The 15,487-nt window shown below is 44.2% G+C and overlaps 1 protein-coding gene across 1 annotated transcript in view; it reads right to left on the bottom strand.

Annotated features, from left to right (window-relative positions):
• Window positions 1–15,115, bottom strand: part of ITGA6 (integrin subunit alpha 6) — a 65,145-nt gene extending 50,030 nt beyond the window's left edge. The window contains exon 1 of the mRNA XM_081937988.1: window positions 14,760–15,115. Coding sequence (XP_081794114.1) covers window positions 14,760–14,911 — 152 coding nt within the window. The 5' untranslated portion in view covers window positions 14,912–15,115. The remainder of the gene's footprint in view (window positions 1–14,759) is intronic.
• Window positions 15,116–15,487: the final 372 nt, after the last annotated feature.

Below are 15,487 nucleotides of genomic sequence, written 5' to 3'. Positions count from 1 at the left end.
TCACATCTGTGCTTATTAGAATAGCTTTGTTTTAAGAAAGCACTGATTTTTTTTAAACAAAAGAACCAATTAGATAGCAGCTATACCAAAAAGAAAAAGAATGCAATGCTTAGGAAAATCACTGAATTGTGCTTCATGTCGCTAGCTCTAAGGCAAAATTTTCCCCATCTTTTCCATCTGCCCAGCAACTTGAAAAAACACAACAGCTATTCTGGACTTGAACCTCTAAATCAGAGGTGTCAAAGTCGCATCAACATGGTGGCGTCACATGACATATTGCAACTTTTTTCCCTCTCACTAAACCAGGCGTGGCCAGTACATGACGTATCTGACCTGAGGTCAGAGAATTTGAGAGCCCTGCTCTAAATCAAGAACAAGCATTTAAAACTCTTTATATTTTCCCAAAAATAGCAACATCAAAAAAAAAAAAGTTGCGAGTCTATTTCATGGATTTGTCTTTTTGTGGATAGTATAGGGAGTAGACCATAGGTAGTATTCAGCAGGTTCTGACCAGTTCTGGAGAACCGGGAGCGAAAATTGTGAGTAGTTTGGAGAACCGGTAAATATCACCTCTGACTGGCCCCGCCCCCATCTATTCTATGCCTCCCGAGTCCCAGCTGATTGGGAGGAAATGGGGATTTTGCAGTGACATTCCCATGGAGTGGGGAGGGAATGGAGATTTTACAGTATTCTTCCCCTGCCACACCCACCAAGCCACGCCATGCCTACCAAGCCACACCCACAGAACTGGTAATAAAAATGTTGAATCCCACCACAGGAGTAGAGCAGTGATGACAAACCCTTTTTGGCTCGCGTGCCAAAAGCAGGGGGAGCACAGGGGGATCGTGCGCGGGCGTGCCACACATACGCACGCTTCCCCCCTCTGCATGCATGCAAGCGCAACCAGCACCCCCCCCATGCTTTTTTTGTGCTTTTTTTGCCCTCCCCAGGCTCCAGAGGCTTTCTAAGAGCCTAGGGAGGGCGGAAATAGCCCCTCCCCCGGAGGCTTCAGGAGCTTCCCTGAAGCCTCCGGAAAGCGAGAAAGTATTTTAGTGTCATCTCTTGGACTTTCTGTAGCAAACAGGTGAATGGGAAGCCTCTGGAGGGTGAAAAACAGCCTCAAAAGAAAGCCGAAGTCAGCTGGCCAGCGCATGCATGCACACTGGAGCTGACAGGGTAACGCCTCACGTGCCCTAACAAATGGCTCCGTGTGACACCTGTGGCACCCGTGCCATAGGTTCGCCATCACGGGAGTAGAGGTTTAGTCCAACTATTCCAGAAGGTTGCTGGTTGAGGAGAATGGTCCATTGTCAATACCATGGATAGGAAATCAAAGAATACCTGCACACAATTGTTTCATGTTGATCATGCTGGTTAGAAATGGTCAGAACCGAAGTTCGAAACATCTGAAGAGGAACATTGTTCAACAAGCTTTCCCATTCCCCGTTTTGCAGTGCAATTCATTCTTCAGTATTACCCCATCGGTAACAATGCATGTTCAATTACTTTCTCTTTCTATAGAAGTTTGTAGCATTCCTTTGGAAAATTCATGCAAACCATTAAACTTCATACAATACATTGGGTTCATTAGAACACAGCTGCACAAACAAGAGCACCTGTGCTTGACTCATTAAAGCAACCGTCTAGGTATTATCCCAGAGAAATTCAAGGAGGAGACTTACTTGATTATACATGTAACTACAGCAGCGAGAATCGTATTTGCCCCAAATTGGAAATTAAATAAGCTACCAACAGATGAAGAGATAATTAAAAAAGATATTAGATTGTACGGAGATGAATAGGTTGACAATGAAAATAAAGGATAAAGAGGAATCGGAGTACTTCAAGACATGGGGAAGATTTTATGATTAGCTAGAGAAAGGAAACTAGAAAAGAAGGGGAAAAGTAGGGAGAAGATATAGAATCCAGATGATGCACTATTAAATGGAAAGGTGGGGGGAGAGAAGGAGAAAACAGAAAAGAAAATATTAAATATACAAGTATATATTCAAAAGCGAAGGTAAGGGAATAAGAAATGATACCAAATTATGTTTGAGTTTGTGGAAATACCATCCCAAGGAAACATAAACTGAGATATGAAAGAGACACCTACAATAGAAAAGAAAGGGAGAGAGGAGGAGAGAATGAAGGAAGAAGGGGGAAAAGAAGAAAGAGGTAAGGAGGGGAGGATGGAAGGGAGAGGAAGAGAAGGAGAGAGGGTAGGAAGGGAAAGAGGAAAAGTAGGAGAAAGGTAAGGGGGCGGAGAGGAGGAAGGAAGAAAGTAGAGAAAAGAGGGAGAAAGAAAGGGAAAATAAGATGGTGTTACAACAGGAGGAAGGGATGGTCAATAAATCAACCCAAACTGTATATTATAACCTATTAAATGAAATAATAAATGTATAAGAATAACAAAATGTAAAGAAGAAGAATTATGTGAATGTATACTTAAAATGGTATGTCAGAGAACAAAAAATAAAAAATTTCTCAAAAGAAAAGCAAAAAAAAAAAAAAGGAACTGTCTCTTTTTCTTAGGATTGAATGGTTTATACAACAGAAGCACAATACTGGAAAAAGATTTTTAAAAGTCAGAGAGATTCATATTGCCACATATTCCAAAGCATCTCTTCTAAAGCAAATCTAAAGGATTTGTATCTTTTCCTCCCTATTCTATTTTATTTTCTGTCCCCTTTTCCTGTTATTTGAGCTCTCTCAAAATTCTGAATATTCACCTTTTATGGAGAAACAAATTCATCTCTAGCCTTCTCAATAGGCATTTTAACAATATAATGTCATACAAAGTGAAGAATTTTAATAGAGAGACCTGGCTTTATATTCCTTTGTCTTTGGGGGGGGGGAAGCAAAATTTTAAAGAATCTTGTATAGTTTTTTTAACCATACAACCCTATGCACTCTGCTAGTTTTACTATCAAAATATTGGGTAGAGAACTGTAGCCCTACATCTATTTTTGGCTTCTACTTGACATGTAGCAGCTATTATAATACATGTGGTATCTTGTTCACACCCTGAGCTGACTTTACCACATCCTCTGGTGTCCTACCCCATGATGCTCCCTAAGACAACACTGGAATTTGAACTAGGGTATTATGGCCCATTATTTCTTTATGTTTTAACTGTAATATATACCTATAATCAGATCAGAATGATTCAAGTTTCTCCAAATATTGTATATCAAAATTTTACCTGTAGAATTCATTTAGTCATCTAGTATTAATATTTATTGGCTTCATCAATTTTAGAAATTTTATTCATTTTCTGATTTATATGGTTTTGGTTTTCAACGGGAATCAAGCATTACTAATAGCAATATAGATAAATTAAGGAAAAAAATTAAGGACTAGGAAAGCAAATTTATACATGGACTAGTGGAGAATTCCAACATTAGGGTTGCTCAAAAGTTGTGACATGCCTTGGGGATAGTTAAGATATTTTGGTTACTTTAATATAACGTAAAGGGATGTGGTGGCTCAGTGGCTAAGATGCTGAGCTTGTTGATCAGAAAGGTTGGCAGTTCGGTGGTTCGAATCCCTAGCGCCGTGTAACAGAGTGAGCTCCCATTCCTTGTCCCAGCTTCTGCCTACCTAGCAATTCGAAAGCATGTAAAAATGCAAGTAGAAAAATAGGAACCACCTTTGGTGGGAAGGTAACAGTGCTCCGTGTGCCTTCGGCGTTAGTCATGCAGGCCACATGACCACGTCTTGTCTTCGGACAGCGCTGGCTCTTCAGCTTTGAAATGGAGATGAGCACCGCCCCCTAGAACAACTAGCACATATGTGCAAGGGAAACCTTTATCTTTTATTTAATATAATGTATATGTGTTTGGTAAGTAACTACATAAATATCATAACTTTTTAACATTTTGTTTCATTTGCAGCAGGGAACCAGAGACAATCATGGATGGATATCCAAGTATTAAAAAAAATCTGACCCCTGCTCAACACTTTTAGGGACAATAATCAGGCCACACATAGTAGAACCATTGAAACCAGTAGAAGTTGATCATATGACATTAATTCCTCTGGATTTCCATAGACCTATTACACGTAGCTAGTTCTGGATCCAACCCAAAATATGTAAGTGTGTCCCCTGTCTAGACATTTCCAAGATTAATTTTTAGAAACATTTTCTCATACTATGAGAACATCACTTAAGGCCTACCTGACTTCACAAAGCTGATTTATATATGCTAATGAAGTAAGAAATACATTGATCTTACATGCACTAGCCTCAGGCTGCCTCTGCCAATTCCGTACCCAAATGAAATTGAAGGAAGCACTGTGAAAAACTTTAATACACTTAAGAGTTTTGTTCTGTTTGGTTTTGTTTTCCAGAAGTCATCTCAATTAAAGTAAATACCAATCATGTACTTCAATATCATTATTACAATGCAACTGTGCCTTTCCAAAAAAAAGGGGGGGAGGGAAGAAAAAGAATATTAAAGAGAACATAAAAACTGTCCCGGCTTCAAATAAAATTTAACCTTTGGGACACACCTCAATTCACATGCTTTTATGGCTTTTACTTATCTCCTACATGTTCAAATAATCTAGTCTGCCATAGCTTAATCTGTCAATTCATATTACATAGTCAGTCAGATGCCCAAGCTAAATAAGATATTGTTACCGTGTTTCCCCGAAAATAAGACAGGGTCTTATTTTCTTTTGACCTCCCCCCCAAAAAATAAGCCCTTGGCCTTATTTTTGGGGAGGTCTTATTATTTTCGAGGTGCAGGAGGCATTATCTTATGGCTGCTGCTGTGTTGCAATATTTTCGGGGGAGGCCTTATTTTAGCACATGCACCCAAAAGCCCAATTGGGCTTATTATCCAGGGAGGTCTTATTTTCAGGGAAACAGGGTAGTACAAAATAGACAACTGTGATTCCTAATTACAGTTCAGAAGCAATACACAAAGAGATCCATGGTGCACAAGGGTATAGGCAAGGTGTGATTGCAGCTGTCAGCAAGAACGGGGGTGCACATGATAATCCAGCATTATGACATCATGATTGAGATAACAAGATTGATATACTTCTAATACTTTTGCACAATGACATCATGGCATACACGTTGCCCTATCTAAATTATCATGCAGACGTAACATTCTAGTGACACCCATTAGTTTTCTAAACTAATTAGAAAATTAGAAAAACCAAATAATGGTTTTAATAGTTTCCGAAGCTAATTTCACCTTTGGCTAATTTCTAAAGCTGTAGGGTATCCTTTCAAGTAATCTGATCCTGGCCATTCAGGCCTCGAAAGACCGGTGTGTTAAATTGTGTCAGGAGATGAATAGGCAAACCTGTGCAGGTACAAATCAGTTGTCATATGAACTTAATGCCGGATTCCCACAAGCCTTGTGGGAGCTGAAATTCTGTCCCAGGTGAAATTACAAGACTTGTTTTTAAAGACAATTCTATGTAAAGAGCTCCATGGAGGGTGGATGCAACCAGATGGAGTTACATGCCAGGAATACTTATAAGTCTCCATCTCACCGAAAAGTCTACAACTAAATTTCCATCTAAGCCCTCCTCCTCTTCTGGTTTCTTAATTAGGACATCTCCCTGAAGGGATTGCCATCACATATATAGGTTTTCATTTAAACTTCTACATTATTGAATCTACTTAGATTCTCTATGACTTACAAGAATGATATATATCGACAAATTACAATACCCAAAGCATACACTAAAACTGTGGTGGCGACCCTATGGAGTGCATGCCATAGGTGGCACACAGAGCCCTCTCTGCGGGCACATGAGCCGTCGCCCAGCTCAGCTCCACTATGCATACGTGAACGCCTCCCACCAGCCAGATGATTTTCGGTTCTCTGCCACGCATGCAGAAGATGGGCGGGCATGCATGGGGCATGACGAGGGTAGCGTGCACATGCACGGTGGGCTGGGGGAGCATGGGGGAGTGCGGCACCCCCACACACACACCCCATTTTTCATCCCAGGAGGCTTCAGGGAGGACTGCGAGGCCCAAAACGGGCCATGGGAAGGGTAGCACGTGCATGCATGGGGAGGGGAGGGAGCGCAGTGGGTGTCCCACGTGCATGCGCAGGGGAACAGGCGCGTGGGAGGGGGGTGTCATGCACGCCTTGCATTATGGCTGTGGGCATACGCACATGCAGTTGCATGCACGCAGGTTTTAGGCACACGAGGATAAAAAGGTTAGCCATCACTGTACTAAAACATCCACAGGAAGACAACAATTAAGTGAAAATATAAAAATATCATATACATCACAGCACAACAGTAACAGCAGTATTCAACCATCCAAACACGTCCCTATTTTTATCATACCCCACAAGCATTGCCTGGTGGAGCTCTCTTTTCATGAACTTTGGAAAGACAAGGTTAAGACTGAGTTCCAAAGGGGATTTTTCCAGAGCAGACATGGGCATTTTACGGTCTGGTGATGGGCTTTCCCTGTCCAGCCCATGACGGTGAGTAGGGGCAGCAGAAGGGGAGGGGCATCGGGGGAGGCAGCAGCAATGGGGCAGCAGCAGCATCAGGGGGAAGTGTTGGGAAAGGGCATCAGCAGAGGGAGGGGCATCAGTGGCAGTGGCCCTCACCACCCTCCACAACAAGCCCTTCTTCCAGAGAAATGTTGCTATTGAAGAAAAGTGACATCTCCAAGCTTTAACAAAATGACTAAATGAGTCTTAGACTTGCATAATGTTTCTTTTGTTGTTGTTTTTCCCTCTTTCCCTGGCAGATAGCTGTATATGGGGGGGGGGGGTCATTTTTAACCTGTTCCATCCCATCAAGATCCTTCCAGCCAGTGGTGGGATTCAATTTTTTTCACTACCGGTTCTGTGGACGTGGCTTGGTGTGCGTGGCAGGGGAAGGTTACTGCAAAATCTTCATTCCCCCCTCCTCCCCGATCAGCTGGGATTCGGGAGGCAGAGAATAGATGGGGGTGGGGCCAGTCAGAGGTGGTATTTTCCTGTTCTCCGAACTACTCAAAATTTCCGCTACCGGTTCTCCAGAACTGGTCAGAACCTGCTGAATACCACCTCTGCTTCCAGCCTCTTGAGCCAAAGTTTATTTTGGACAAATCCATGGTGTCAGACAAAATATCAGGTTCATATGTGAAGAACCAATTAAACGGATGCATTGCTATTCATGTCTACACATAGGAATATTCTCAAGTAATGGTTAGCACCTCTTTGGAGTTAGAGAAAGGTCAGCAGAATTCAAGTGAAGTTGGACTTAATTTTGTGGCTATTTAGAGATTCTCGGCTAATCCCTCTCTTAAACTCTGTCCCCAGGTTCTGCCATCCCTTCTTCTACACATGGTCACCATAGAGGTCATGAGCTCCTGAGCTTTCCCAGACCTGCCCCCCTCCCAAGGCATGGAGACTGAAGTTGCCTCACCCAACACCAATTGATGAGGGGCACAAGCCCAAAGATCAGATCTAGTTGCCCAAATAGGGCCATATCTCATTGGTATATGTTGGCTGGTATACTAACCTATACCAACAGGAGGCAAAGTTATCTCTGCAGCCCAGCTTAGCATATAGACATTCACCCATCTCAACTCATAGGCAAGAGGTGTTTTTAAGGCGAGAGTTGTCATGAATCTTGAACTCGGAATCAAGGCTACTGAAGGACCCAAAACACAGGAGGGTAGATTACTGAAAGAATAATACCATTACCCTTACCCAACTAGTTTTGGTAATACACACTAAATATTTTACCCATCTTTCATAAAATCTGGCTGTATCAGCTTTGATTAGCATGGCTGATCTTGTGGCAGAATGACCAGGGTTCGTGGAATCCGGTCCGCGTAAACAAGCAAAGCCCCATCCGCAGGATGCAGACAGCACACCAAACCACGCCCCTTCTGGTCCAAGGAAACACCTTTCCTCATAGAACCGGTCCCTGGGGGCCAAAAGGTTGGGGACCACTGAAATAAGCCATATTAATGGCTTAGCACGGTATATTAACCCAGGCACAATATATCAATGTAATATCTAGTAACAAGAATTTTAGGAACTCTTATTAACTTCCTCCTCCTTTTGCCCAATTAGCCAATACTGGAAAATTGATATGTGTCCACAAACAGAATCAGTAGAGCCAAGATGGCTACTTCATAACCCAAATACAACTGTCTAATGCAGTGCTTCTCAATTATTTTCTGTCATGCCCCCCCTAGGAAGAAGAAAACATTTCGCGCCCCCCCCCCCGCGCGACTGTAAATAGTATAATTTGTCTATAAAATTGTTATAAGTACACCTCTGCATAACATAGCACACCGGTCTTTCCTCGTCTCCCACCGTAGTCACATGCTTTCTTTCCTCTTTCCCTCTTACTTGTCTATCCTTCCTTCCACCCTCCCTTCCTCATTCCCTTCCTTCCTGCCTCCCTTCCAGTTCCCTCCTTCCTCTTTCCCCCTGCCTGCCTGCCTTCTTTCCTCTTTCCCTATCCTCCTATCCTTCCTTTCTCCCTCCCTCCTTCCCTGCCTCCCTTCCAGTTCCATTCTTCCCTCCTTCCTTCTGCCTCCTTCCTGCCTGCTTGCCTTCTTTCCTCTTTCCCTCTTGCTTGTCTATCCTTCCTTCCACCCTCCCTTCCTCCTTCCCTTCCTTCCTGCCTCCCTTCCAGTTCCCTCCTTCCTCTTTCCCCCTGCCTGCCTGCCTTCTTTCCTCTTTCCCTATCCTCCTATCCTTCCTTTCTCCCTCCCTCCTTCCCTGCCTCCCTTCCAGTTCCATTCTTCCCTCCTTCCTTCTGCCTCCTTCCTGCCTGCTTGCCTTCTTTCCTCTTTCCCTCTTGCTTGTCTATCCTTACTCCCTCCTCCCTTTCTTCCCTCCCTCCCTGCCAGCAGCTCCTCCAGCATCCCAGCTGGAAGCAGCAGCACAACAGTCGCCGTTACCAGGGGCGAAGGGGTGGCGGTGGCAAGATCGGGCGACCGCCGCCCCTTTGTCCCTTCCCCAACAGCGGCTGTTGCGCTTCCGCTTCCAGACGGAATCCTGGCGGTGGAGCTGCTGGCGGGGAGGCGAGCTACCTGCATAAAGACGCCGCCGAGGGCATGGCAGAATATATCCCGGCTTGAAGTGGCAGCGCTGGGGACTGCTCAGAGACTCATCAGAGCCGCGGGCTGGAGCTGTGCAAAAAGTCTGCTTGGGCTGGGGGGGGGGGAAGGGAGGGAAGCCTGGGACAGCCATGCTTCCCTCCCTCCCACCCCCGCCCGAGCAGGCTTCTTGCACAGCTCCAGCCTGCGGCTCCAATGAAAATCCACAGTCTGAAGTGCTGCCACTTCCAGGCGGGATATATTATGCCTCGCCCACGCCGCCGCCGTTGCACCCAGATGGAAAGGGAGCCTTCGCGCCCCCCTTTACGGAGCCTCGCACCCCCCCAGGGGGGCGCGCCCCACTATTTGAGAACCGCTGGTCTAATGCAACGGTCCCCAACCTTTACAGCTTGGCGGCCTGGCAAGTGGGGGGGAGGGATGGTTCCATGTGAATGGTTCCCCTTGCACATATGTGCTAGTCGTTCCTGACTCTAGGGGACGGTGCTCATTTCCGTTTCAAAGCCAAAGAGCCAGCGTTGTCCGAAGACGTCTCCGTGATCATGTGGCTGGCAGGATTGAACACCGAAGGTGCAGGGAACACTGTTACCTTCCCACCAAAGATAGTCCCTATTTTTCTACTTGCATTTTTACATGCTTTCGAACTGCTAGGTTCCTAATTTGTTTACTACTTTGGATGATGGTTTCATGTCAGTTTACTTTTGTATTCTATATAGGGTCCGGGTTTATGTAGACAGAGTTAGGCTGATACGTTTGTAATAATGTAGATCATGAATTACCTCTTATCTGACAAGGATGCACACATGAAAAGATGGTGGTTTTATCTATATAATCAAAGCCCCCTTCTTTCTGTACAAACATCAATGTTGCACACATGTAAAGAGGCAGGGTTTCAATTATACAGCCAAACATCAGAAGAACTGATATTTGAAAAACTGACCTCTGATTAATGATTGAAAAACTGAGCTCTAAGAAGAAATGGTTTATACGCAGTATGGGAAAAAGTAAAAGAAAAACACTACATGGAGGGATCAATGTGGCTTTCAACGATAGAAGCTTTGACACATCTAAATATTAGTAGTACAAAAAAGGTTATTAGATACAAAGATATACTAACAGCACAGGGAGAACTAAAACAAAAGAAAGAATTAGAAGAATAAGGGATTGATATAGTATGGTTTAAACAAATGCAAATACAAACAAGATATGAGAAAGATGTTAAAGAGAATGGTTTTAGTATGGAAGATTCAGAATTAGGTAGGATACTCATGGGAACGGATGAAAAAATGATTTAAAAATTGTACAATTACTTACTTAGGATAAATTCAGAAGAAGAGGTTAAAGAAACAATGATAAGATGGGCAAAAAACTTTGGATATACAATAGAACTAGAAAAATGGCAACAACTATGGGAAAGGAACTATAAAATGACAATGACGACAGCATACAAAGAGAATTTATATAAAATGTTTTATACATAGCACATGACACCGGAAAGATTAGCAAAAATATTTAAGGATAAATCAGCTAAATGTTGGAAATGTCACCAATTACCAGGAACATATTGTCATATGTGGTGGACATGTAGAGACGCAAAAAGCTATTGGGTTAAAATACAATCATGGTTAGAGAAAATGATATATCAGCCCATAGAATTTAAGCCAGAGATATTCTTATTGGGTATTCTACCAGAGAAATATACTAAAGAAGACTCATATCTGATTGTACAAATAATAACAGCAGCTAGAATTGTATTTGCACAAATTGGAAAGCAGACAAAATCCCATCTGAAGGAGAGATAATAAAGAAGATATTAGATTGTGCAGAAATGAATAGGTTGACATTGAGAATAAAGGACAAAGAGGAATCAGTGTACTACAGGACATGGGGGCGATTTTATGATTGGCTTGAAAAAAGATACAAATAGAAAGAGAAAGGAACAAAGCACAAAACAAATAACTCAGACCACACATTATTAAATCAGGGGAAGGGGAAATAAGAAAGTATGAAAATGTAAATACACAGGTGGAAAAATGATATGAATTGACAAATGTTAAACAGCAATTATAAGAATGTATATTTAAGAATGAATTTGAAAGGAAAAATAAAAAAACTTTTCAAAAAAAATTATACAGCCATGATCGCCATCTTGATTTTTTTTTCTTTTGACATCTACCAGCAGATACTTTTGGCAATCACTAAATTAAATTATTGACTACATTTGAGCAACTCTAGTAAAACTGCAGAAAGTCATTGTGACTCTTTCACATATAAGGCAAAGGTAAAGGTTCCCCTCACACATATGTGCTAGTCGTTCCCGACTCTAGGGGGCGGTGCTCATCTCCATTTCAAAGCCGAAGAGCCAGCCTGTCCGAAGACGTCTCCATGGTCATGTGGCCGGCATGACTAAAAGCTGAAGGCGCACGGAACGCTGTCACTTTCCCACCAAAGGTGGTTCCTATTTTTCTACTTGCATTTTTACAGGCTTTCAAACTGCTAGGTTGGCAGAAGCTGGGACAAGTAATGGGAGCTCACTCCCCGTTACGCGGCGCTAGAGATTCGAACCGCCAAACTGCCGATCATTCTGATCAACAAGCTCAGCGTCTTAGCCACTAAGCCATCCTTTCTTTTACATATAGTTATTTAAATATAACAATCTTCATTCTTTTGCATAATTTTTCTGTATAACTGCCATTTATTTTTCCCCCACTGCTATGAGATGAATTCTAGATAAACATTAAGAAAGTGTATCTTGCTATTTTTTAAAAAAAAAAATTACTTCCAGGTACACGTGTCTAGAACTGTAGTCTTAAGTTATTTGTTTACACATGCTTTGCTGGAACCCAGCCTTAGAGGAGATTTGCATGGTGCTTATACCCACCAAAAAGAAAAGTAGGAATCTGTTGGAAAAGAAGCATAATGTAATTCAAAGGTGAGTTGATTTACTGTTGGGTACGTGCCAGCTGTGGCATGAGTCAGATGTAGCCAAGGAAGCACATGTTCACACTTGTGGCAGCTCTCCCAACCGCAGGGCAAAGAAAGAAGGGAAAGCTGAGCAATTCCTTTCTACTTAACAAAATAAAATGCAACTCCTGGAAGGAAGTTGTAAAAAGATGAGTACAGAAGAAGTCTGTAGTTCAGACACAGTCACGTCAATCCCAAAGAGCATTGTCATGTCTCCTTCAGTCTTCCCAGTTTTGCTTTTATTTCACATAAAATGGGAGAGCAGATGGTTTCAACTTTGCTCATGAAACAAAATATAGGAATTCCTTGAAGGCTGTGTTATGATGATTAAACAATAGAAGTTTGCAGCTATTTCCTTGAATTTTTCTTTTATATCTAACAACACAGGTATGGGACTGACTTCTGAAATGGAAATCACTGGTTTTAAGTGAGTTGTTCTCTGTGTTGCCTTAATCACATTTAGCTATCTGAGAATAATAATACTGAACTACCTTACAAGACTGCTTGAAGTGTAAGAAGGCAACGAAAGAAAATACACTAAAAGCTACACGATAATGGAAAAATGTGCTAACATTTGCTAAAAACTCTGCTACTAAAGTGCTGCCCCCCCCTTTTCCAAAACCCCAACTTTCAAATGCACATAAATTGAACCACATAATTGCTGATGGTTTAGTACTTGTTGGCGTAATAGCATGGTCTACATCTGAAGGTAGCACAGGTATCATTTCACTTCTGCTTCATCTGTTTTCTCCAGTGCAAAACAGATTTTAAGTACAGATATTGGACACATGCTCTTCAAATACCTCTTCCCCTTTAATGCCAAATTCTCAAAACAGACTGGTGTAATGACTGTGGTATCTGACTTTGGGCATCAATCTGGTTTCTTTGGCAGGTGATTTTTTTTTACAGGTTGGCCTTTTTATAACTTGCACAAGAACAAGCGTGACAGAGTGGATTTTGTTGGGTGTCTCCTGAATTGCTGGCCCTCCCAATTTTGGATTCCCTTTCTGGATGAAGAGCCTTGTCCTGCCCTTGCATCTGCAGAAAAGCAAGAAGTTAAGTGCAGAAATACCCAAGGCAGAGGGCTTAGCCCTGCTCTGGGTTGGCACTGCAAGAATTGTATGCAGTAAAAGATGCATAAAATGGAAAGGTTTCCCCCTCATTCTTCAAAGATACATTCAGAAAAGGCATGCTAAGTTTCCAGAGTTTTTTTTTTTTTAATCTGAGAAACTACTCTTGGTTGCTTTTACACTGCCCTTCGACAAAGCTGTGACTATATTATTTAGTTAGTTAGTTAATTTGTCACTCGTGTACAAGATAACAGGGATAAGAATAAACATGATTAAGAAAACAGGAAATGGGTACAAATAAATGGGGACAGTATGACAGGGTCGTTAGGCATGCTGGTGCGCTTATGCACGACCCTACTGACCTCTTAGGAATGGGGTGAGGTCAATAGTAATCGGTTGAGGGTTAAAGTTATGGGGGTTTGAGGATGTAGCAATAGAGTCAGGTAGTGCATTCCAGGCATTGACCACTCTGTTGCTGAAGTCGCATTTTCTGCAATTGAATTTGGAGCGGTTTACCTTGAGTTTGTATCTATTGTGTGCTCGTGTATTCTTTGGTTGGAGGGGCGGAAGGTAGAGTTGTAAATGTCCCCTTATGTTGCAAGGCCACCCATACCCCACCAAACATCCTTTGCCATCAGGAATGAAAAATACACAGCACAGTGGACAGACCGTTCCTATTTATGGTTGTCTTCTAAATAAAGCCCCCTTTGAAAGGTCTCCTTGATGTATAAATCTCAGCAACTTTCAACCAGGTAGGGCTTTCCAGATTGCTTGAACCGCAGAACAAGCGGGGCTTTTCACACGAAGAGTTCCGTTCGGACATTTTGATTTCTTGCCATCCGTTTTGCCCCGCTTCCTGAAGTTCATCTGGTCCTGGCCAAAATCAGTCCCAGCTAACAGGTGTCTGGGTGTGTGTGGTGTGTGTGTTTTCCCACCACCCGTTTTCTTGACTTATTCTACGTCAAAAAAGCCGCGCGCGGTCTCCCGCCGACCAAACTACAACCGATTTCGGGTGGCAGAGGAAGAGATCGGCGCAGCACACCGGCGGAAGTGAGCCCGGTTCGCAGCCACCTCCTGCTGCCCTCCACACACCTCCATCCTCCGGCGCGGCAGCACAACAAGGACGCCGTTTTCAAGCTTTACAGGCGCAAACTTCCAAAAGCTATGCCTCCGGCTACGTTGCCCAGCAACAAGCCCGGGCGGAGCAACCCCCGACGCCCCTCTCTCGCCACGGAGTCACAGACCCCCCCTAAAAAGTGATCGAGCGACCATCAGCCCCGAGGGAACAAAACTCTAGCAGATTCTTCCCGCCGGATCCCACCTGCAGGGCTTGCGCGCGCTTTCCTTACCGCGATCCCAGCAGTTGTTGCTTTTATTGATTTATAAATTGGTGGATTCCACTTCAAAAAATCGGCACTTGCACCGGTCAATCAAGTGATCCCCCCGATCCTGCAAAGAGCAGATCGAGAGCACCCGGCGGGTCTAGAGCCCCGGAGAGCTACACCCCCACCCACCCACCCCTCAAGCGAGTCCACAGCGCCGCATGGTTTGGACAGGCCGATCTCCCCGATCCCACCTCCCTCCCCGGCTGCCCCGATCCTTCCACAAGCCCCCGGAGTCCCTCGCTTCGTCGAAATTCCTCCCGACCGCGCCCCGGAAAAAGGACAACTTACAGCCTCTTGTTGGGGTTCAGCTGCTGATGCATGGCGAGGGAGAATCCGAAAAAGCTCCCGGGGTCGCCGTCCCATTTGACGACGTTGTCCGTGTCCAGGTTGAAGGCGCGGGCGATTCCAGCCCAGAGGCACAGGTAGAAAAGCGAAAGCATTTTCCCTCCCGAAGAGCCGGTGCCCGCCGATCCTGCCGCCGCCGCCGCTGCTGCTCCGCCCGCCGGAATCCCCAGGAAAGCCAGTCTCAGGGGGCGCCCCTCGCCCTGCTGGCCACGGATCGGCGCCGCTCCTCTTGCGTCCGCTCTGAATGGGCTCCTTGTTCTCTCCAGAGATTTGCTCGGGCTTTACACCAAGTGACGAATAACAAGCCAGGAGCCCCGCCCCGTCTCTCCCCAACTAGGCAGGAGTGCCTCGCCTTGCCCTACCCTGCCCAGCCTGCCAGCCGCCTGTTGCCCAGAAAAAGGACTCGCACCAACTATAAAGCGCCCAGGGCCACAGGCTTTTTAGTTTGGGAGGGAGCAGCGTTTACGTGAGGTCAGAACGTGTGAAGGCCACCACTGTGATTCATGGAGCCTTGCCTATCCGGGTAGCTGTGAGGTTGGTCAGTTCTAGGGCTGGCACCGGGTTTGTGGGCGGTTGAGTGCAGCCTCTGCCTCATGCAAGAAAAATTGGAGCTGAGTTATCTCAGGACTTCTTCAGATATCCCTTTTAGAACTGAAAATGGGCGAGGGTGC

This window comes from Natrix helvetica, assembly GCF_964273705.1.
Source record: "Natrix helvetica genome assembly, chromosome: 1".
Classification (NCBI taxonomy): domain Eukaryota; kingdom Metazoa; phylum Chordata; class Lepidosauria; order Squamata; family Natricidae; genus Natrix; species Natrix helvetica.
This window is presented reverse-complemented; position numbering and strand designations above follow the sequence as displayed.